This window comes from Fusarium oxysporum, chromosome VIII (assembly GCF_013085055.1).
Source record: "Fusarium oxysporum Fo47 chromosome VIII, complete sequence".
Classification (NCBI taxonomy): Eukaryota; Fungi; Ascomycota; class Sordariomycetes; order Hypocreales; family Nectriaceae; genus Fusarium; species Fusarium oxysporum.
The window spans coordinates 1,918,893-1,941,518 of record NC_072847.1 but is presented as its reverse complement, the minus strand read 5'-3'; the positions used below and the strand labels follow the sequence as shown (position 1 = coordinate 1,941,518).

The following is a 22,626-nucleotide window of genomic DNA, read 5'->3' as shown; positions in this document are numbered from 1 at the left end:
CGGAGGCGTGCCAAGATGAGTAAGGCTCCGTTGTCGTGTGTTGAAGAAAGGGAAATTGCAGCATCAATCAGTCGCAGTTGATCATAAGCGGTGATTTACCTCTGGTGGTTTACATCAAAATGCAGCCCCGCTGTGAGTGACCAATGCGGTTTAGTGAAAGGATCTCGGCGGCTAACGTGCATTAGTGGCAGCTCGGCTACTATTTTGAGCTGCTGGCGGGGTTGACAGAAAGGGCCGTGATTGGCCAGCTCTAGCCTTATACTTAATTTAGAAGGTAGTTGGCGGCCTGGCAAGGCATGTGAGTGGCTGTATGCATGTGAGTGTGACGATGAACTCGCAGATTTTGATCGAGCAGGGGATATCACTTGTATTAATTAACTAATAGTTTAATATTGATCACGTTTATAGTGAGAAGCTCAACGATCAGACCTCCATAATCTAGCGGAAACAAAATATCATAGGCCTGAATACACTGTATGTATTCTCCCTTGTTCTAAAAACAGTCTCTTATCCTTGTCCATCAACACCACTCCCCCGTTCTGTTCCTGCGTTTCCTCCCTACACCAACTTCGACACCAAGATCGCTGCTCCTGATCTCGGCAGTCGGGGTGTGAACGTGAACCAACAGTTCCCGTCTCCCGGGTCAAAATATCTCGATAGCTAGATAACAACACTGAGATCCTAGATATCTTTCAATGGACCGAGCAGCCCAAGATGGGCATGGAGCACATGTATGAATAATATGTTGCTGAAACATCGGCTTCTTCCATAGTTATCGTGAATCAAACCAAACCAAACAAAACAAAACATCTCGCTTGAAACGCTTCAACCGTATCTAGGACAAGCAGAAACACATCTCCAGATCAGAGACCCGCTGTTTCATCTATAAAGACATGTTTCTAAACTTGCGAATTTTCGCATACCTGTGGAATGGCATCGTAGCATTGGCGTGCTAAGGCTGGCCACCATTTTGATCCGGTGGCTAAAGATAGCTTTTCAGCCAGCCGCCAGCCTGGCCTGTCGGTACCGTCATTACCTGGACCTTCATTGCTTGGATCAGGGTCTTCCAGTCCAATTCGCGTGCGGAAATGGATAACGATGGTCAGGATTTCCCCCATTCGCCTGTCGCGCGGCTTGGGGCTCCCGTTAATCAGAGGCTATTCTCAGGTCGCTATTCATAGAATCACATGGCGCCATCCTCACTTCACCTGGCGGTAACAAACACAACTCTATTCTAATCTGGCTGTGAATTCATTCAAGGTCACCGAGTTCGCTAGGAGATGCCCCGCGGCTTATCGGATCATCTACCTGGCTATCATGATCATGTAGTCGTGTATTCGTTGACCCGGTAGGCTATCCGTTAGCTGATGAGTCTCATACTGTCCTGGCTTTAAGGAACAGACTGGGAGCTTGTCTCTTTCTCTGCCTGTTTCAGTCATAACTCCCTCATCCTATTCATCTTATTTTCCATGACGCCATCACTCCTTGCTATGCAAATTTGCTCCAGAAACACTCGCTTCTGCCTCGATACCATGACTGTACAGTGATGTTTTGAGCCTGATAAACCATCCATTGCCCACTCATCCTTTAAGCTAGGGTCTAGTCAAAGCAAACCATCAATAAGCTCAGAATAAGAAACCATCCAGCTTCCACTAAACGCCTTTCCTTCCTTGTCAGTGACCGCTTGTCCGTGTCCATGTCTGTTGTAATATTCTGGTTTCGAGCAACCGCGGTGATTCGTCTAAATTCCTTGGGCACAATCCCAACCTCATGACATCTGCTCCAGATCGTTTATTTCGTTCATTCCTGGAATGTTCATCTCAACAATGTCATCAAGTTGTTCAGATGACCCGCAGGATCCTTCCCAGTCTTTGCCCAACGTCAGCCGTCACCTCAAGTCTGTTATGATTGTGTTGGAGTCGCTGAGCGACTGTAACATACCGGACCCATCTTCCTCCAGTTCGTCAACAATTAGCCTGCGGAAGGGATTCAAAACATCTGTGAATCATGTGAGCCTTTTGGTTGATGATACTGGATAAAATTGTAGAGAAAATGACCTACCTTCCTGCAATGTGAGGAATTCCACATCTAGCTCGGTTTGTGTATCCGGGGTTGTTGCCACAGCCGTAGCTGCACATCCCTCAATTACCTTCAAGAACTTGTCTGCAATCTCCCGACTCATTTGAGCTCGTCTGCGCACATGGTGGTCCCTGAGATACAGGAGACACATAAGGCCGATTTGCTTTATCATCTGTTTGATCGAGACTTGATCATCCAAGGCGACATCACGGTCACTGGTAGCACCAACATCAATCTTACCCAACTCGCAAACTAAAAAGTCATCTGTGCTCCGGCGCACTTGTTCCTCAGGGCTTGCGAGGAGAAAAGGTACCCACTTTGGGATGAGGCCACGGCTGAACGTGCGAACCGCCTTGCAAAACTCCCTGTCTTGTTGGTGGAGATCCAATGCTGTTCTGAAGAGCTGAACAAAATACACCCCCTCGGTGTTTTGAAGGCTTTTCGCTTGCATATATACGTGTTCAATCATGTCCTTGGCGTTGCTGAGCTGTTCTGTACTTTCAAGGTACGTGATAGAAGCCCGCAGAAACGGATCCATGGCCTGGGTCGAAGTCTCACCACGAATACATAACTTCAAGGTCCCGAGTACTTTTTCATCCATACTGTTGTCCAGCCTTGTCAAGATTCTGATGATATTGTTGCAGCCTGCGTGTTCCTGATCGAGGGTAAGGAGCTTTTCAACAAACAGGCTGGTATAGGAACCGTTTGGACTGCTGTAAATAAGATCCACCTCTTCGGACGTCCAGCTGAAGGCCTCGACCAGTTGTGATACACGCTCTGTCGGATCTTCGACATATTCGGCTCCTATTTGCGGCCTCATCTGACTCATCAAGTGGTTGACCAGTTTGATAATCGATACATACGAGGTAGGTTTTGTAGTATTATTCCGCCTAATGACACCTTGAAGCATTCTGGCCCAGTTCCCACTGAGTTCCTGGAGCGGATCAGCAGAAATGATTCTGATAGCGCTCGCTAGGAAGTTCGCGGCCAAGACATATCCGGTTTCCCGATGACCCATCTCAGCAAAGTCTAGAACAGCTCCGAAGTATTCGTCCCAGGCTCTAATGTGGATATGGAAGAATTTCCAAAGGTGTTGGAATATCATCATTACACCATCAATAACGGAGCGATGGGGAGCATCAGGTTCAGAGAGTGTCTCATCTCCGTCAGCATCATGAACCAACTTGTATCGAATCTCCGGATCGTAAACATTGGGCAGAGCCTTCGAGATCTTGGTGACTGCAACCTTGAAAAGGTTCCTGATCTTGCTCCGCACTAGTTGATCTGGATTACGCTGCAAAAGCATGCGAAGAGCGCTCGGATGCTGATTAAAGTACTCATAGAAGGAAAAAGCACACCGTTCGCATGACGTGACTGCGTCGTCGATAATCTCTTCGTATGAGAGGAAATCTGGAGTGTCCTTAGTCCTTGTGACAACCTGATCTAAGTTACCATTGAGCGTTCGCATGGCAAGATCCTGAAGTCCATGCTCTTGATTACGCATGGCCATGAAGCTGTTGATACTCGAATTCTTTTCGCTTCTGCCAATGGATCTACAGTGCTGTCGTGACTGACGAAACAGAACTTGAACAAGTTTGACATTGCTCGGGTCGTAAATACAATGGCGGCGGAGGATATTTGTATTCTCGTCTGAGAGATGGTCTGCAAGGTGGTCTGGCACGCCAACGCGAAGGGGTGCCGGAATGGCAAGGGCCAGCATCTTTTCCTGTTCCGCGCGCAAAGACGAAGAACGCTGGTAAAACAGCATATAGGCGCTATAGTTCTTGTCGTACAAAATGCCGTTAGTATCGTATATGGGACGGTGATCCGGACCTCCAAATGTGGAGTATTCCATTTGCGCAGGGTCCCATGGAGTTACTAAGTCATCGTTGAATTCCACCCACGAGGGCCGATTACTTGAGGAAGGACGCTCGCGAATGTATGAGTAGTAGTGTCCGGATTCAGCGGTGCCTGCGTGGACGAGGACACCTACTAGTTCGAAGATGTCCTCCTCGATGTCGCTCTTTGGGTTACTGAGATGCTCAATGGTATATGGTCGCATATCAATTTGATCCGGAAAGGAGAAATAATCATTGATCTTGTTTCTCTGCAAGGTACGCAGGTTGAAATCAAACCTTTTCAAATGGAATATGACATTGTCGGGAACATCTTTGAGACAGGCCCTGTGAAACATTAGCTACTATGAGGCATCACGCCGGGAGGGAGGCCAATACCTTTTGACTGCGTCAACATGGCGGTCGCATGTTGAGCATTTGTACTTGTTGTCTGGTTATTCGGTCAGCATCTCCTGTTTTCTTACTAAGAGACTTTACGTACCTCCTTCCATGACCTCGCCATCCACATATGCCTGGAGGCTTTCTGCTAATGTGCCTTTTCCCTTGATATCACACTGAATTGCAGAAAATGGCTCGAGTCGCTCCGAAATATGTTCGCACTCTTTTGACTTGACTTGTTGCACAAGCTGACCACCATAGAACGATTTTATAACCCGTTTTTCATCGTGGCCAGAAAGCTGAGTCTCCCAGCGATCAAGTAGTAGATTGTAAAACTCGTCGACGTCCATCTGATTGTGAATGTCAATCAATGCGTCGTCGTATGTTTTGATGGAATGGACGAAATTTGACGGATCAACGAAGCGACGGTAGCTCTCCTGCATATGACCGAACAGTTTCTGGGTGTAGGACAGGAGTTGCTGGCTGTTTGCAGGATCATTGATGCGGCAGCCGAGGATGAAACGCCTAAACGTAGTATTCATGAAGAGTTGTGTCATCAAGGAATTGAGATAACAAGTGTTGGACAAATTCAGCAAACCAGCATACCCACAAGAGGCCCGAAGAGCTCTGTGTCGGTCGAAATGGTAAGTGAGATCGTAGATGTAGTGGTCGTCTGGAACTGATGTCAGTATTCACATTTTTACTACAACATAGTACATACCCTCTTCATCTTCGAAGAATGGAACTTGTTGGTCGAGAGCTTCCACAACCACCACCATCTTCTTCTGGTCATGTTTCACAAGAGTGAATAGCACATCTGAAAGTTTCGCTCGAGTCTCTTCGTTAAGGATCACTTTGGGTACAGGCTGCCCACTTCGCTGGCCTTTAGGAGGGTATAAGTGCTTCCAAACAAGTGACATTGCGAGGTTACTGGGCTAAATCAGCATATATTCGGGGCCTCAAAGATGCAGTATAATACCTAGGAAGTGTTTTGGACTGGGCGACTGAGTTATCTAGCTGGAGACAAATGTGCAACAGTGACGATAGACCTCTCGCGAGTGAATCATCTACACCTGATGACCCAATAGTCTAATGATCATGCGGTCAGCTATCTTGCACAATATCGTTATGACGAGACGGTGATTGGGCTTACCTCGGTCGTAGTATGCTCAAGAAGAAGCTGGCTAATTTGAGAGGCAAACGTCTCAATGTTCAACAACTCAGGCGACCGCGCGTTGATTTTCACAACGAGAAAATAAACCAATTTCAAGAGTTCTTCGCACTGGCTGGGAAATACAGTCGTCTGTCTGACCATGGCGCTGGTGACCTTCCAGAAATACTCCGCCATTGAGCACTCACGGGATCTAACTGAAGTTTCATAGTCAGTCTCACTAATGAGAGTGGCAGTACTCATAACAGTAAAAAGTTCTTCAACTAGTTTCGCAGAAAGTGATCTCAGAGTCTGGCGGGAATCGATAAGTAGAAGGCGATGCAGGATATCGTTAAAGTCGGGGTTTGTGCTGAGCTCAGCCCAAAACTTGTCATCAAGCATGCTCAACCGAAGACAGATGACAAGCGCTCCTGCTATGACCGGAGAAGGGATGTCGCCCGGGCAGTCTATGGCATACGACAACATTTTCACCAACCTGTTCGGGTCAGGAAGGGGGAGCCCCTGTGGCGGTGCCGAACCTCTGAGGGTGCCGACTCCTGTAACTTTGTTAGGCCGAATAATGTATGTTTGATGAGTGAACATACTGTCAAGAAACTGCCGAACGGCATGGAGCAAAGTAGACGCCAACTTTAGCCGCAGGAGTACCGAAGCGCCATTGAAAATGTCCTCATCCGAGATTGCTTGTACGATGAAGGATATTGGTGTCTTGAGAGCCTCGGGAAGGATCACAGGATCGGGCCCTGAGCCAGCGGTCGCATCATTAAGATGACTGATCAGTTGGCTAGGGAGGAGGGTCTCAGCATATTCGATCAACGCATGGACAGCGTAAAGAGATTTGAAGGGCTGGCCAGAAGGAAAGATATCTTTAGATGACGTTGTTTCACTGCCGATCAACCTCATGAAGTGACCATCTGTGGGCAGCTTGATGAGAAAGTAGTAAATCTGGAAGGGTCAGTCGAAGTTCCGATCGCCAACGTGCGGGTACTTGCCTCTTGTGCCAGTGATTCATCCATGCTCAAATACTCCCACATCTCGTCAAAGTGGGCGGAAATCTCAATCTCTAGTGGTGAAGCGCCCGGCCTGACCCTGTTGGAGAGGGCGGGGCCACCCTCTTCACGTCTGACCAGTATAAGGCCATCATGCACACATAGATCTTCTAAGGATCTGCATATATCTTGCTCACTCGGCAAGAATGGTCGGCCTCGGTAGTATATCCGATAGTTCTCGAACCCAGTCTCTTGCCGCAAACTAGCGAGGAGCGAGGCTGCCGTGTTCGCTTTCCCAATGACAAGTGGCTTGATGTCAGTCTGCTGGTCGCCGTCAAAGGACTGATACTTCAGGCCCGCAGAATCTCCTTGGACCTCGTGGGAGGCTTGCGGGATCAGTGTTCGTAGATCAGGTGCGGACAAGGATGGCTTCGACTGGTGTGCTTCAAGAATATAGCGGAGAAACTTCAACGAACGGGTGAAAACCCTTTCTTGCTGCCGTAGCTGCCGTTGCGTAATTGCGGTAACCACGACTTGGTCATCGCTGTTCGTGCCTTGGCTTGTATTTCTTAGCTCCTGGGCAGCACTTTTCAGCTGCTCTAAGCATCGGCTAGCTAGCTTCAGATGGACAGATTGTGCTCGCTGAGTTGAAATAGAGTTGAAAAATCGACTGTCGATATAGATATCAACTGCGAGAGTTCGTATGGCCCTGTCTACTAGAGTCTCATCTTCAGCCTCGAGAATTAGGCGCCACAATTGTTCAATGCCACTAGTAGCAACTGCCTCTGGGTCATCGAGAGCAAGGTTTAAATTGTCGTTGAGGCGTGGGAGGATCTCAATTCGAAGAAAGTCAAGCATACCCTCACAGAAGTATTCGGACGAAAGGGCTGGAAGATGGTAGGTCAGACAAGCTTGAAGGAAAGGATTACCATTGTTGTTCCTCCGATGGAGACTGTTCAAGATTTCCCAGCCCACCCGCCTATCGTCTGGTGAAAGGGAAATTGGCCCTACCAACATACCCCATAGTTTGACACCAAGGTCCTCGGTGATTGACAGTGGCTCAAGCTGGATGAGGTTGGCAATGAACTCTTTCCGAGGTTGGTTGGCAGAGCACGAGAGAACCGCCAGAATACCTGCCGCCTGGCCAGCACCAATAGCATGTTCCAACTCTTCAATTACGAGTCTTGTCAAGTCATGGTGTTCTACTAGCCAGTGCATCTCTTGGCTCAAGTTCCTCGACCGTAATGCGATGAACAAACACCAAAGGCTTCCCAAGGTTGTTGCAGACTTATTTGCAAGATCTTGAAGACAACCAAGATAGAGCTGTTGCTGCCCTTCAGTATTTGGGCCGCACCTCAGGAGCTCTCTGAGTTTCTGCATTGCTGCTTGTTGGATGTCAGGATACATGACTTGCGATCCGGATGCACAAACAGACGAATCCCTCAACAAACGCAGACATAAATTGTACGGTTGGACAACGAGAGGACGGTCTAACGAACATTTGTCTGCCATATGCTTCATGACACCCTCCCAGAGCATTCGGATGACGGGCGTAAATGCGTCTATGGGGAGAGTTTGGAACTTCTCACAGAGAAGCAAAAACCCGTCGTCGTCGAAAAGATGCGCGATTTGAATGACCATGCGGGCCAGAGCGTCAGCGGTACGGGGGTCTTGCCTGGAAGCAATGCCCTCCCAAACCCTATCGATATGCATCCTTCGGTACCTTCTCGTCACAATGATGAAGCCAATAATGTTGGCACCCTCAACAATAATTTCAGGATGGCAGTTGGCGCCCAGTAGATAGTCGATAAACCCGGTCCGGATCAGGTATTCCGCAATGTGTTCGACATAATGGCTTCCATCATCGGCTTTACTTTCGTAATGCCTTTTCCAGAAGGCAATAAGCTCTTTGCACATTTGTGTCATGCCTTGAAATCGAAGTTGCATTTGGCTTGACTTTATTAGTTTGATCAAGAATCGAAAGCGGTGTTCATAAGAAATCGCTTCAGCAGTGTATCTGAGAGGCACTGCTGGAAACTCTGCGCGGTGCTCTTCCAACATGAGAGTTGCAGCTGCGTGATCACCCTTGAGAGCTATGTTGATCATATTTGACAAAGCTTGAACGATCATAAGAACCCTGTCTGCGATGAGATGCGTCGGACTTTTGTCAATCATGATGTCCAATCTTTCGTATATCAGATCGAGCAATGTGTGACCAATTAGAAGTTTCTGGTTGCTTTTGGAAGCAATTTCGGGAGTAACAAAGTTACAGGAATCCTCCATGATATCTGACGCGACTAAGCATATAGGTGCAAGGTCATTAGTCAACCGGGGATATGTAGGGATAACTTGGAATAATGCCCTTATCAGCTGGAGAAGGCGACTGAGGCTCCCACCTGGGCTGTCTTGGTATGCCTTAAGAAAGGCCGTGGACAAGGCCCCGAAATGCTCGTACTGATCATCGCTTAACAATAGCGGATTGGTGATTGAGTGGAGGTTCTGAAGATAACATGGGCAGAAAAGCTCGAAGGTCTGCTGGCTCCGACCTCCCTGTTCCGCTATGAACTCTTTGATCATATGAATATCCTGATTGACGAACCATGCCGACAACCTGGCGTAGTCTAAGAAGATGGCCTTCGTGGGATGCCGTAACAAATCATCTACTAGAAACGGGGGCCTGTGCAACGTTAGTCTCGGTACACAGGAAAGTGCGTAGTGGGCTTACTTGTGGGCAGCCATAGCCGTAATAATGCGTGGGAAGGTCAACCAGAAAACAAAGTTGAGACGACATGAATCGACTACCAATTGCTGATTGGCAGTAGCGATGTAATCAAGATAACGTCCAAGCCATTGTTGGAGTTTGTAGATGACTCCTGCATCGATCGAAGATTCTATGCTGTTAGCATCTAGACCCTCCAGGAAAAAGAGAATGCGCCTTACGAGTTTCAATGTAATTGCTGAGCCGCACCACCATTCCCTCCAGTGTCTCTGTGGGTTCCCTGAAAGGAAATTCATTGATGGGATCGACCATGACAGAATCATCGTCAACTATTGAAACCCCAATACTCTGGCGATCAGAAGCCATATCATCATCCGACTGCACAGTGATAACCTCGATAGGAGGGCTTGCTGAATGCGAGAAGCTGGACCGTGGAGTGTCGAGGTTCTGGGGAGGCGGTACCATAGCGACTTCGGCATCCTCGACGCTCTCTTTGACTTGGTCCTTGAAGCCACAGGCCGTAGTCTCAGCCGCAACTAACTGGGCCACATTCGGGGGAGGTGGTGAGGAAGTTGAGTCGTTCTCGGGCGCGTTTCTCAGGTTAAGAGTAGCCATGCTCGATGGCGGCTCTGTTAACGGGTCGCAAACAGGAGACCCTGGATCTGAAGTATTCGGCGCGACGGAGTCTGGGTGAGAGTCGACAGCTGTCGAGCCAGGTCGAGGCAAGTCAGGTTCAGTATCAAGAGTGGCGGAGCGAGAAGAGTCGTGGCCAGGATTCACTGTGCTGTGAGAATTGGTGGGAGACCCAGAGAGCGAAGTTCGTTGGCGCTTGCGAGATGATATGTTGCCGTCATCAAAGGGATTCGGCCGGGTCGAGCTCGCTTCAGCGGAGGCAGCACGATCTGGGAGGACGGGAGATCTCGAGGCTGGATCCATCGGAATCGTAGAGAGAGGCCAACGGGGACAAAGCGTGGAGGTGCAGAGACGTCACACCGTCGCGAAAGACGCCCCGGCGATAGCTGCACAAAATTAACATGTGGGTTTGATAGAAACTGTGAGATGTAGCGGGGCAAAATAGCAAGATTCCCAAGCTCGAAGATATAGAGGTTTCGAAGAGGGAATCAGAGCTAAAGCACAAGTGCGGGGGGGAGGGAAACGTAGACAAATGTGTGCGAATAAGAGATCCTGACGTTCAAGAACGGATGAAAGATGGTTGCCCAGAAGAATATACTGTTTACTCTTGGGACTTGGATTGTAATGCGGATAAGAAACAAGTGGATGGATTGGATGGATAAGACTTTTGAGATGGATCTGAGGATAGGATAGGTAGGCACCTTAGTTCAGGCCAGGATATGGGGGAGCATGGATTGGCAGTGCGCGCTCACGGTTTGCTAGTGTGGATACCCCGCTATAACAGGAGCACTGGGGGTGCAGATAGTAGGCCAGAGCAAGATGGGAATGGTTTGGAAGGGAACGGGGAACATTCGTTTGAAAAAGAGAAGAAGTGGGTTGTGTTTACTTGCCTTGTCAGGGAAACTAGTACGAGACGGTAGGTTTTGATACTGCTTTGTCGAGTGAGAAGATTGTTGGAAAAGACAGCCTTCTGATCTTGCCAATGCGAGGAAGTAAGGTATGTAATGGAAGTTTTGGAGGTTTTTAGGAAAGGTAAAGTATGAAGAAGGAAGGACGATAAGAGAACCCTCACGGCCGCTGGGTAAGGGATGAAATGGTGCGTGCCGGAGCCTTGAAGCTTTCGGGGGTTTCTAATGGAGGGCCTCTGGTGCCGTCGAGCTAAGATGTATGCTGGGTAAGGTAGGTAGATCAAGATTGGTGTCCGGTTGCCTTGCAGTTGTTTTTGGCACTGACAGTTGTTCCGCACAAACTTGAGATCCTTTTAGTGGGGAGCTCACCTCCAGACAGCTTGGGCGTGATGTCAACTGCTGTCGGAGGGCGGGGTAAAAGGGGTGAGGATAGTGCGATTACATCAAGGACGCGTTCTCGATTGGTTCCATGGTACCGTAGTTTGGCATTTATACCTACACTGCAGATTGATTCTCGAGGCCACGGTAGCATTCAACGGGGAAGTATATATATATTTAGAAAAAAAAAATTAATTATTAACTTAATCAGAGAAGCTTAAGCACAGTGATTGTCAGCCAAGCCCTAATAATACGTGAAGCGAAGAGTTAAAATAAAATGAAACTTTGTACTCGAGGTCATTCACGCGAGAGCTGTCATGATAGCGATCACGTCTTTGGTGGGGCATCAAACATCCAACTTTCAATCATGAATAAATGACGGCAGAAGCAACTTACCTAAATCTGCATCATTTATTGCTTTAACTGAGGATTTGGGCGTTCCAATTCGTGGGAATCAGGTAGGTAACTTAACTTGGAAGTAAAGCTCTTCCAGGTCCAGATCAACCACAATCTGTGCGGCTGTTTGTCGACAACAATCCATGATGACCAACCATGTTTGATTTGATTTGTGACCGTGTTCGGCCGTCTGCCTTAGGCTGCCTAATTTTCAACGCCTGCAGGTTTCCTATCAATTGCATGCCTCATGCAGCAGTAATTTGTTTTTCACCCGTTTCAAAAGAATTTGAATAAGGGGGGTTTGTGATCGCTTCTTTAATCCATAACTAGCACCTACCTGCCTACCTTACCTAGGTACCTAGGCAAGCTGTAGGTGGTTTCATGATCCACCCACTTAACTGAACAATGCCCTATTCTCGGGCCTTTCCCAGCGTTTGTCTGCCTTAGTTGTGCAAGCCATATCGTCAATGTTAACCAAGTCATTGATTCCATTGAGGCAATCTAACGTTAACTCTTTGCAAATCAGGTAAGTAAAGACCTACCTACTCACAGCTGTCAAAAGCATGCCTTAGCCAAAATCCTGTCAATGATAGATCGCCATTCAGCTGGCCTTTTCAGAGTTTGTTCCTACGGCCTATGACATGTAACCCGGCGCTAATAAGCAACTCCCTGTCAAAAATCCTGCCCCACATTATTCGCCCTTCCATTTTATTGCGAATAGCTGCAGGGCTTTTTCAGGCCTCTCATGTCGTTCTTGTAGCCACGCTGCCCTTCGATGAACATTCAATTACCCTCAGTGGCTTGGAATTAGCGGTTTGATTGGAGGTGGTTTGTTATTTCCAGCGTCTTTCACGTCACTGAGTGTCATCATGTCCGCTCCCGCTTCCCAAGGCCCCCGTAAGAAGGTTGTGCACCAGCTTGATACCCCTTTCTCTACTGTCCCATGGTATGATCATCTCTCAAGGTCCCAAGCTGTTTATGTCTCACACGATTAGGCCCTCAATCTTGACAGAAGATCAAGACACCATCCTCGAATTGCTATGCGAGTAAGTCAAGCTTACAACTTGGCCGAGTCTTACACACATCTTTCCATGAAGGCCATTGAATTCAATACGAATACTTTCTAACACCCACAGCCTCTTGAGTCCGATTGGACAGTATCGTCAGACACAAATCAAGAGATCCAAGGGGAAGCGTTCATTGCAAAAGGAGAAAGGGGCCAAGAAGACAGCCCATGATTCAGAACAACCTCCAGTGCCCCCAATGCCCGAGATAGAAGCCAGCATCGATGTCGGTCTTAACTCTATTACTCGAAACCTGCAGTTGTGTTCGCGACAAGATCCTGAATCAATGGGAGACGAACCCGACCGACAATATTCCATGGTCTTTGTGGCGCGGGGCGATCATGCCTCAACATTCAACTGCCATTTCCCACAGATGATTGGGGCGGCATCTAGGAAGATTAGTCCCGAAAGGAAAATTCGCCTGGTAGGCATATCTAGACCATGCTCTGAACGCTTGAGTTCTTGTCTTGGAGTGCCAAGGGTCTCATCCGTAGCTATTTGTATGGATTCCCCAGGAGCTGGAGCTTTGCAGGAGTTTGTTATGAAGAAAGTCGCGCCAATAGAAGCCTCGTGGCTTGATGTGTCTCCGGATGCACAATATCTTACCCCAAAGATTAATGCTATAGAAACAACGGTGGGACCCAAGCGAGCGCGTGTTGAATAAGGTAGACAGATAACCTAAGCAGGGGGGTATGCATGTATCATACAGTAATTCGAATCATCTTATTAGCCTCTCAGCTGTTTGTTGAACGGTATTGGTAGCTGCCTAGTGCAGAGGTATCTCAAACGCCAAAACCATCCAGAGGTGCTTAAGTAAAGTACTTGTCCACAATGTAGTACAGGAAGGAGACATCTTTTGCGCATATTCTCCCTTTATCTTTGAATAAAGTTGTATTTCAAGGCCGCGGAGTAGAGTGAGCAATGTCAAGCAGGATACCCTCTCGCGACCCTCAACTGTCACCGTACATTGCCCTAATCCAACACCAGCCGACCGTAAGGGTGCCGGCAACCCATGAGGGAGGTTTGCAGAAGGACATCGAGTCACACATAAAGCCGAGATAGTGATTGGGTCCTCGTATTGTAGATAGACTTCATCCTCCCACGATGTGACAGCGCCAAACCCTGCAGCTCCCGAGTGCATGAACACACACACACACGCACCAACCCGAGGAGCATCAGGGCAGAACCGTTTGTATTCCTCCTGGGAGAGAGCTACAACTCAAGCAACTTAGGTCTTGTTGATAGCTTTCTAATCAGTAGGGCAGCTACCTAATGGACTCTTGGCTTGGTCGCATTACAATACAGCACTGCCCCCTAAGGACGATGCTACAGTGACTTCACTCAACTATCACTCCTCTGTACTGTTGCCTATACGCAATCCTTCCAACTAAAACCATCCTCATAGGGGTATTATTTCCTTCATCCACCAAATCTGCTCATAGCCACTCACTTGTGGCGGTTGCTGGGCTACTTCGCTTTCTCTCACCCTCCCCACCCATCGCGCTCTTCTTTCCTCCATCAGCACGCATCAGAACCTTTGTTTTGATTCTCTTTTCCCTTTTTTCCCCGCATGTCTTCATAAACCAAGGTATAGACTATCAAGTAAGGTACTCATCAAGAAGACTCGCCTCTTTCTTTCTTTCTTTCTTTCTTTCCCTCCTCTGCTGGCTGGGGCCAGCAGAAGCTCAGCGCGTCCCTTCTCCAGATCAAAGGCAAGTCGCTATCCCCTCTGAGTCTTCCAGAGATCACATCACTGTCATCGAGCATCCGCCTGCGTCGTGATAAACGCATGTTAATGCCATCCATCGGTTGGTTAATAGTGAATAGTTCAGAACTTTCGCCTATCCAGTATAGCCAGACCCCAATCTTCGCCGCACAGTTGTTGCTGGTTACGACTGAAATCTCAATACCATCGTGAGTCGCACTATCAAAGGTCTATAGCATGAATGATTGCCTCATTTCTATTATCTCTCAGCTGACACCGTCTCATTGCAGTGGCCTCTAAACCGTCTCCCACGCACACTCCTGGAGTCTTGTTGTTACACCGGCCACAGCAACCATGAGTGACAGAGGGTATCAAGATCCTAGCAAAGTATCAGATGCTAAGGCACTGCAACTGTTGTTCAAATCCAAATCCGGGGCCAAGGGTCAAAGCAACATCCCCAAGAAACGAGCGGGTCAGTACCTAGACTTTGACTCTCATCCTACTTAGGCTCGGGAAAGCCCAATCCTGAGTTGAGAAAAACTTCGCATCAAGCCCAACAAATCGTTTCGTTAACCAATTAGACTAACTTATTGTTTCAAGGCCCATCGATGCAAGTTGCGCGCCCAGCACCTGTAACCCCAAGCGGTTCTACTACTCCGTCAACAAAAGATCGGTTCTATACGCCGACCCTTCTACCTAACCCTCTTGATCGTAAAGCTGGAGCTATTCTGGGCTCGTCAGCTTCTGATTTCCTTGGTCGAAGAGATGCAACTCCCAAGCTGTCTTCCAATCTTGTCAAGCGTCAAGACCATAAGGGGGAGGCCGAGGTTCCATCCACTGCATCCACTGTTCCTAAGGCAAAGGAGGTGTCATCCAGTCCCGCTCAGAAAGAAAGTGAGAAGCCTGTGGTCAAGCTTCCACCTACTGCAGCCGTGATTCTGGAGGCTCCCAAGCCAGATTCCAATTTCATTCAGGGGCAGAGCGAGAAAGCTGGGGTTCACGCCACATCTACCAATCCTCCCACTGTTTCCAAGGCCCCTGAAAGAGTCAGCAATCTTGATCTCCTCTGTGGCTTGGCCACTGATTCATGCCAAGCTTCTATCAAAGCTTCGACAGCAGGAACGGCTAATCATCCCCAGACGCCAGCTCAGAATATCAATCCTTCTGGTAGAGAGTCGAAAAAGAAGAGTCTTTGGGAACTATTCCAAAACCAAAAATCAGACGATGAATCGGACGGCGGCGTTTCTGATTGCCAAGCGAAAGGGGTAGCTATACACGATTCCAGGAATGCCGAACCTTTGAAGTACTCACCTGACAAACTTTTGGAACTTAAGGTAAATGCAAAGATAGGTGTTCTCCCCCCTGACTGCATAGTCAAGCGTCGCAACAACAGCGGGAAAGCGGACATTGCTGCCGCATACAAATCGGCTGCCAGTTTCATTACTAATTCGACTCCCTCTGTATCTATATCTCAGGCTGAGATGACTGAGTCTACTGTTCTTCGTCCCGCTGCTCCGCAAACTTCCTCACAGCAGGCTAAGCTCGACTCTAATCAAACTCCTACTGTGACTAGAGGCGAACCTGCACAGGTGGAAGATCTTATTACCTTAGAGGAAGTTCAGATTGAGCTTAAGTCTGAGGCTGCAGAGAAGGTACCTGGAACTGCCTCTCTCGATCATCAACGCTGGATGTCTGGCCTTACGTATGATGATCTCGCTGATCTGCAAACTTCTTCGGAGCATACTAAGCTTGACTCTATTCAAGCTCTCACCGAGGCCAAATCCGAATCTATGCAGGCCAAAGATCTCGTTGCTTTCAAGGAATTTCAAGGTCCACAAGAGTCTCACGGGCTTCGCCCGCAGGCACCTGGTTTTGTGCCCAGATTGCTGCATGCGCCGTCAGCCACTTCCATGCCTGCCCAGTATGCGACTCCAGCGGCAATTGATTTGGACGGTAATGAGGCCACGCAGTATGCTTCGACAAAGACATTTGGTTCTGCTGGCCTTATTATGGTCACCGCGACGCCTGTTGCCCATCTTTCCAATGGCCTCTTGATCACCGGCCCTCCTACCAGTCAACTCATGGCCAAGTCACCTTTCAATGACACCTTCTCGACCGAGCTGCCCCTGCGCACTGCTGACGACAATGAGGAGGTAGTTCGTGCCCCAAGAAAGCCCACTAAGGGCCTTGGTGCATCTATGTGGGCTAAGTAAGGGAAGCAAGGATATGGTATGCACAGGTTCCGGATAAGATTGTCGAAGGGCACAAGAACCGACGCGTCTCAACTGATACTAGAGCGTCTAATTCTATGTAGCCATGTAAATCAAGCCCATAATTGGTTTTTGATACCAGAAGACAGTAGAAAAATACACGTGAGTGTAAAACATATATTGGTTATCAATCCATGAACTACTCGATGATTCTTAAATAGGTGGGAATTGAATTCCAAAATTAAGTGCACAGCGCTGATGTATTCAGTCATCAAACCATCTACTCGGACATACCCTTCTCTAGTATCTTGACACCCTCTCTGACTTTAGGTGAGTAATGCTTCCTTAACAGTTCGCCCTCCCACACCGTTGCTGTAAACGGGTTGCTACTTTCAACACTATCGCTCACAGGATTATATCGACCATCTCCCTTGCGCTCCTCAGTATTCCATAGACTACGGACCTTCTTCGAGTGCGTGTGCGCTACGTCGCTGAGAAGAACCAAAACAGCCTGGCACGACTTGTCAGGGAGCTGAAGTGCTGCTGTCATGAGCTGCTTGGAAAAGGCGGCTAGTCGCATAGGTGGCACGGATCGAATGTTCCAGGGCGGAAGAAGAATACCCGTCAGTGCTCGGAGGAGAAGAACTGTTGTGGTCTGGACATTGATCTTGGTGGTTGCGTTGGTTGTGTTGGCGGGGCGTGTCAGCTCGACATCGGGGTTTGTTGAGAGTGTGAGAAGGGACTTAAAGAGATGTGTTGTAAAGAAGGAGAGGTCGAGGTGAAGATCGTTGCGCGAGTTGTGAGCGTCTTGGCCTTCGAGCAGGGCGTATGCTGTAACGGTACACAGAAGAGCCTCGCGGGTTAGGTTGCGAATGGGGATATCATCATCGCCTTCTTCATCTTCATTACCCTCCTCATCACCGGGACCCTCAGTGGCGTCTTCTTCGCTGTGTCGGATAAGATCCTTGAGTGCTTCCAACAGATCGCCAAAGAAATCCTGGTTGATGAGATGGGCGTACTTGGCAAGACCTTCAAGAACAGCACCCATAAGATGAGGCAAGCGTAGCTTGAGAATACGGAAGTAGGTTGCAAACACAAGCTTGAGCGTCTCGGACTGCATACGATCACGCTCCTCGTGACTGACTGATGCATCAGCGTTGGCCATGTCCTTATCCAAAGCCTTCTGTTCCTTAAGCGCCTTTCGATGTCGCTTGGTTCTAAATTCCTTCTTTTTCCTCTTGAGTGGTGCATCATCATTCTCGACATGGTCTCTGGATGCCTTACCCGAGAATTCGGAGAGGAGACGCAGGCTTAGGAAGAGGTTCACGACACTCTCATCGACCTGGAACTCGCGAGCCTTCATCATCTTGGAAAGTAAAGCCACCGCATCATTTGTCGGTCGCCCTTCTTCATCCTCCTTGAAAAGCGTCTGAAGAGCCTCTAAACACTTGACGCCATCTTGATTAATCTTGCGCCGGCTGAGCTTCGTAACAAGAATCTTGAGCAAATCTATGCGGAAGTTGAAGTGTGGAACCGATGTGACGAGAGTGCAGGCACAAGTGATAGCGATGGCAGCCAAACTCTGCCCATCCTTTGCAGTCCTGACCTCAAGCTTGGAGCATCGAGCAAGCTCCTTGATGTAGTTCTGATATCCAGAAACGAGAGCTTGTTCATACTGTCGCAGTGTGCGCACTTCCTTGGATAGCTTTTCTTTGGGTCCGTTATCAGTCTGGGGACGTATACGGTATCCAGGAATAACATCCTTATAGACAGACATTTGGGTCATGAGGGCAAGCATCTGGATGGCAATAATCTTAGATTGTCCGATCTTGGCGAGGGCCTTGAATGCGCCGACGTGTTCCTCTGGGTTCTCGTTCATTTGCATAGCAATCTTTGCTAGCTCTTCCTGTGCTGCGAGAATCTGCTGAGGCTCTGGGATCTCAGGCTCCTTTTCTTCTTCCTCTTCCTCCTCAGGCTCCTCCTCCGCTTCATCCTCGCGGCCTTCTAGCCATTCAGTGTCGCTCTCAATTGACGCCGTCTCATCGTCTTGACCTTCAGCTTGCTCAATTCGACCATCGGCTGTCTTGATGGGGAGCCTGTTGCTCTCTTTTTGCTTCTTGCCTTTGCGTGGGCGCGTCTCATAGTCTTGTTCGAGATTCCAATTTGAAGCGTTCTTAAAGAAAGACTTCTGAGCGCTTCTTGAGTCATTCTGATCTTGAGTCTCATGATCTGCAGAATCATGAGCGATCTTTCTTCGCTTTGTGCCGTTTTGTGCCATTTTTCTGTATTCTTTCCAGTTTATGGCACGAGATAAATACGCCTCCTGAAGGTTTTGTCGTCTTCTGTCTTGTCGATTTCTGCGAAAGTCGACAGGGTCTTGTGGGGCCGACAAGAAATCGCACTCATTGATTGGACGAGATGATCACTCACCGCCAAAAAGTTGGACTTTTCTGCCGGGCAGAAATGCCCCTCTACCAAATTATTTCCCAGCCGCAGTGTTTCTACCGTGTCTGCTACTCAACTCGATCTACTCCGTCAAATCGCCACAAATGGGTTTCACAAAGCCGCCTGTTCAGGCGCTCAAGTCTTCCAATAAGCTCAAACGAAAGGAGCTCTTCGTCCAGTACAAGAAGCACCAGAACAAGGAGAGACATGAGGAACGACACCGCCGCCGTAGGGAAGAAGCAAAGGACCCCGAGCTCAAGGCAGCCCGGCTAGCTAAGCGCAAACCTGCAACGATCGACTCAAAGCGAGTATGGGATGATATCGACGATGACAGTCTTGGTGTGCAGGTGGACCTCGAGAAATTAAAGCGCCGCCGCATTGAAGAGGCTGAAGCAGCTGAACAGGCGGCTCATGAGGCTGCTATGCGCGCTGAGGAAGAGCTGGACGAGGATGATGATGTTGACAGTATGTTGGCTTCGGATGAGGAGATGGACGAAGAGCGACAGGTTGCACTGGAAAAGAAGCGTCAACGCCGTGCACAGCGAGATAACAGTGTTGCCCCATCCACAACAAGCACAAACCTTGACTTGACGCCAACATCACTGGCCCTAAAGTTTCCGTCTCTTTTCACCGACATACCGGCTCCTGAGCCCAAGATTCTGGTCACAACGTCCATCAACTCTACTCTCCACGAACAGGCCCATGTTCTCTGCGAGTTCTTCCCCAACAGCTCTTACGTCCCCCGGTCGGCCCATCGATACGGCCATAAGTATTCGCTCCGAGAGATCTGCAAGTACGCCTCAAATCGAGAGCACACAGCTGTAATTCTCCTTAAGGAGGACTCCAAAAAACCTACAGGTCTCACGGTTGTGCATCTTCCTTCCGGCCCGACTTTTCATTTCTCCATCACAAATTGGATCGAAGGCAAAAAGCTCCCAGGCCATGGAAACCCAACAAATCACTACCCTGAACTGCTTCTTAACAATTTCAAGACACCACTTGGCCTGTTGACGGCCAAGCTGTTTATGACCTTATTTCCCCCTAAGCCTGAGTTCCAAGGTCGCCAAGTCACTACGCTCCACAACCAGCGAGATTATATTTTTGTGCGACGACATCGTTACGTTTTCCGAGAAAAGCGACAGACAGAAAAGAGCATCGTCAGTGCCGATGGAAAGGAGGTTAAGGGTGTGGAGGGCATCCGCGCTGGCCTCCAGGAGCTTGGTCCCCGCTTCACCCTCAAGTTGAGGAGAGTTGACAAGGGTATTGGAAGAGCTGGAAGTGAGGGTGATGATGCGACACAGTGGGAGTGGAAGGCCAAGATGGAGAAGGATCGCAAGAGGTTCAACCTATAATTGTTTCTCTAATAGTGGGTTGGTAGTCATGGCGCTTGGCGTTCTTGAACTTGAGCCGGCAAAACAATACAATGCAATACAGTACAAATATAACGAAGACATTTCATTTCAAGCTCCTGACCGCTGCCATTCCTTTTTCCTGCCCAATTTTGTGTAGCATGTTCTTTAACCCAAAAATTTAAGAAGAGGCGCACAGGTGAGTGGCATGATCAATGAGGTGTCGCTTCGTATCAAGTGACTTCACTGTGTCCTGTTCATGATATCTTGACTTCGTGGAACGCCTAGGGGAGTACTGCTTCCCTTACCTTGGCCTACTACCTAACCTAGGTAGGTACCTAACTATAAGGTAAGGTACCTAAGGTGGCAATACCCGTGTACGATACAAGTGCTCTCGCGGAAGTAGCATTCAAGGAAAACACTTTGACGAGTGCATTGCCTATTAAGGAGACAGTTGCTCAATGTTTGACGATGGTCGGTTAGTAGTGACCTCCGAGGTAAGGTAGTAAGGACAGTGGTTTCCATATCTCAAGACCTAGTAGGTACTTTCTAACCCAGATGCTATTTTTTCGAAATAAAACAGCACTCATGAATCTGCTCAATACAGATAATTACCTAACCTAAGGACCGTCTTAAGTATAGGTAAGAGTCTTCTCCTTCATCAACAACTCACAGAGTACTATCACCGTTCATGATCACTTACTTATCATCACTCCAAGCAGCATTTCTCTTCGTTTCTATCTTCACAATCAGTTTCACTAAACAGACAAAATGGCATCCGTCGACCCGCCCTACCTGCGGTTCAGGATGTTCTATTTCTTCACCAAGAGGATTATATGCGAAGACCCGCCCGCGATGCGGGACCTGTTCGATGAGGATCACATCATCTTCCTTGCAGGGTTAAGTTTATCTGGGTGTTACATCCGCATCCAGAGGACGTTCTCCCTCCTTATCAAGAAACTTGTACGCGGACCTATGGACGAGCTACAGGCAGATTACGAAGACTACATACGAAGTCGCTCGCAACATCCTGTTGAATTCCAGAATGTGTGACCAATGATTCTGCAGGTAAAAGCCCAGAATTTCTTCTCACGGCTATGATTCTCAAGGTGACTAACAAGGTAAAAGAGCATATATTGGATCAAATGCCAACTCCCATGCCTTCACCTCTAGCCCCTCTGAGAGATGCCGATTCTATAACTGCCACACCCGCCGGCTCCCCCGCAGTGCCTCAAGGAGCTGAAGATAGGGCTTCTGCATGAGTTCATACCCTCCCATGATCCGAGCAACATACGCTTCCCAACCTCGGGAATTCATGGGCTGTAAATACATATCTATTATCATGGATGTGAATTATAAGCTTCTAGACTCGTGAAGATGGGCAAAGAAGCATTTCTTCCATGGGTAATAGATATGGCTACCTTAGGTAGGTAATTGAGTGCTCCAGGTTATGTTCTTGCCTTTGGCTGAGCATGTCTACTTTTCAAGGTGATTTACCTAGCCTCACGTTCCTTCGCAACACGATATTATGAATGTTTATTCTGGCTGAGCCTATAAATGAATGGGCACCAGGGTTGAAAGCCGGAAGTCATGTCCCTGGGCAGTGGACGGTAGAAAGTCCTGGCCATGAGTATCAAAACGGTTATACGGATATAAGGAGGCGCTTTAATCTTCAGACCCTGCTCTTCGACTATGCGCTTGAGAACTAACTGGTCAGGATGTCAATCGAGCCCATCCCTTAAAGTCCACGAATGGCGTGGACTCGGAGTGGGAGCCTTGACCCTGGTTGACGTAGCCCTTTCAGGATATCATATCCGTGATCAGGTCGAAGTCTTGACGATGATAGATGCTCCACTGCCACAGTGCATCAAGTCACTTTGGGATTATTGGTGAGGGGAAATCATTCGATATGCTGGTAGTTGCGGGAATATAAGAATATCGCATATCGTTAGGAACGATGTTGATAAAGCGGAAGATCTCTCCCGACCATTGTTACAGAAGCAAGGGTTAAGCGGAGAGTCGAAAGCCACGCTCTGCTCATGATGGTTAATAACGGGCTTCAAAAGCAGTAGAGGGGGAAGCCCAACGATGCAAGTCCACTTCAAGAGGGATCGAATCCTCTTTTTTCCCCAATGTATAACAGACCTCAAGTTAGAGGACATTAGCGCCCCGTCGATGGTCAATACAGTCATTTATGTTCAAAGCGTGACTGCTGTCTGTTCGAGGACGCAAGTAACGTTACTTTGTATGATCACCTAATTATCCCAAAGCAGTGCACCTATCGTGGTAAAGGCACAGCTAATGATGCTTGCCCGAAAGCTGGATAGGAATCGTTGAGGTTGTGGAGCG

The 22,626-nt window shown here is 48.4% G+C and overlaps 5 protein-coding genes across 5 annotated transcripts; 3 read left to right on the top strand and 2 right to left on the bottom strand.

Annotated features, from left to right (window-relative positions):
* Window positions 1-1,603: 1,603 nt before the first annotated feature.
* Window positions 1,604-10,125, bottom strand: FOBCDRAFT_297186 (uncharacterized protein; the record flags this gene model as incomplete). Its single annotated transcript, XM_059611907.1, has 12 exons — window positions 1,604-1,869; window positions 1,942-1,998; window positions 2,062-4,262; window positions 4,314-4,365; window positions 4,417-4,986; window positions 5,035-5,243; window positions 5,293-5,402; window positions 5,467-6,020; window positions 6,069-6,426; window positions 6,570-9,147; window positions 9,196-9,361; window positions 9,411-10,125. The coding sequence occupies 12 exons, from the start codon at window positions 10,123-10,125 to the stop codon at window positions 1,769-1,771; spliced, it is 7,671 nt and encodes a 2,556-aa protein (XP_059467759.1). The 3' UTR covers window positions 1,604-1,768.
* Window positions 10,126-12,229: 2,104 nt separating this feature from the next.
* Window positions 12,230-13,305, top strand: FOBCDRAFT_263301 (uncharacterized protein). The gene is made up of 3 exons (XM_031188403.3): window positions 12,230-12,450; window positions 12,500-12,550; window positions 12,641-13,305. The coding sequence occupies exons 1-3, from the start codon at window positions 12,374-12,376 to the stop codon at window positions 13,230-13,232; spliced, it is 720 nt and encodes a 239-aa protein (XP_031035668.2). The 5' UTR covers window positions 12,230-12,373; the 3' UTR covers window positions 13,233-13,305.
* Window positions 13,306-14,627: 1,322 nt separating this feature from the next.
* FOBCDRAFT_242684 (uncharacterized protein) lies at window positions 14,628-16,486 on the top strand (the record flags this gene model as incomplete). Its single annotated transcript, XM_054706513.1, has 2 exons — window positions 14,628-14,745; window positions 14,874-16,486. 2 exons carry the CDS (start codon window positions 14,628-14,630, stop codon window positions 16,484-16,486), a joined length of 1,731 nt encoding a protein of 576 aa, XP_054562488.1.
* A 158-nt stretch (window positions 16,487-16,644) lies between these two features.
* FOBCDRAFT_229536 (nucleolar complex-associated protein-domain-containing protein) lies at window positions 16,645-18,821 on the bottom strand. Its single transcript, XM_031188405.3, has one exon. The coding sequence runs from the start codon at window positions 18,759-18,761 to the stop codon at window positions 16,764-16,766; it is 1,998 nt and encodes a 665-aa protein (XP_031035670.2). The 5' UTR covers window positions 18,762-18,821; the 3' UTR covers window positions 16,645-16,763.
* Window positions 18,822-18,918: 97 nt separating this feature from the next.
* Window positions 18,919-21,330, top strand: FOBCDRAFT_252310 (rRNA-binding ribosome biosynthesis protein RPF1; the record flags this gene model as incomplete). The annotated part of the gene is made up of 5 exons (XM_031188406.3): window positions 18,919-20,267; window positions 20,363-20,433; window positions 20,627-20,751; window positions 20,788-20,815; window positions 21,044-21,330. The coding sequence occupies exons 1-5, from the start codon at window positions 19,033-19,035 to the stop codon at window positions 21,328-21,330; spliced, it is 1,746 nt and encodes a 581-aa protein (XP_031035671.3). The 5' UTR covers window positions 18,919-19,032.
* Between the last annotated feature and the right edge of the window lie 1,296 nt (window positions 21,331-22,626).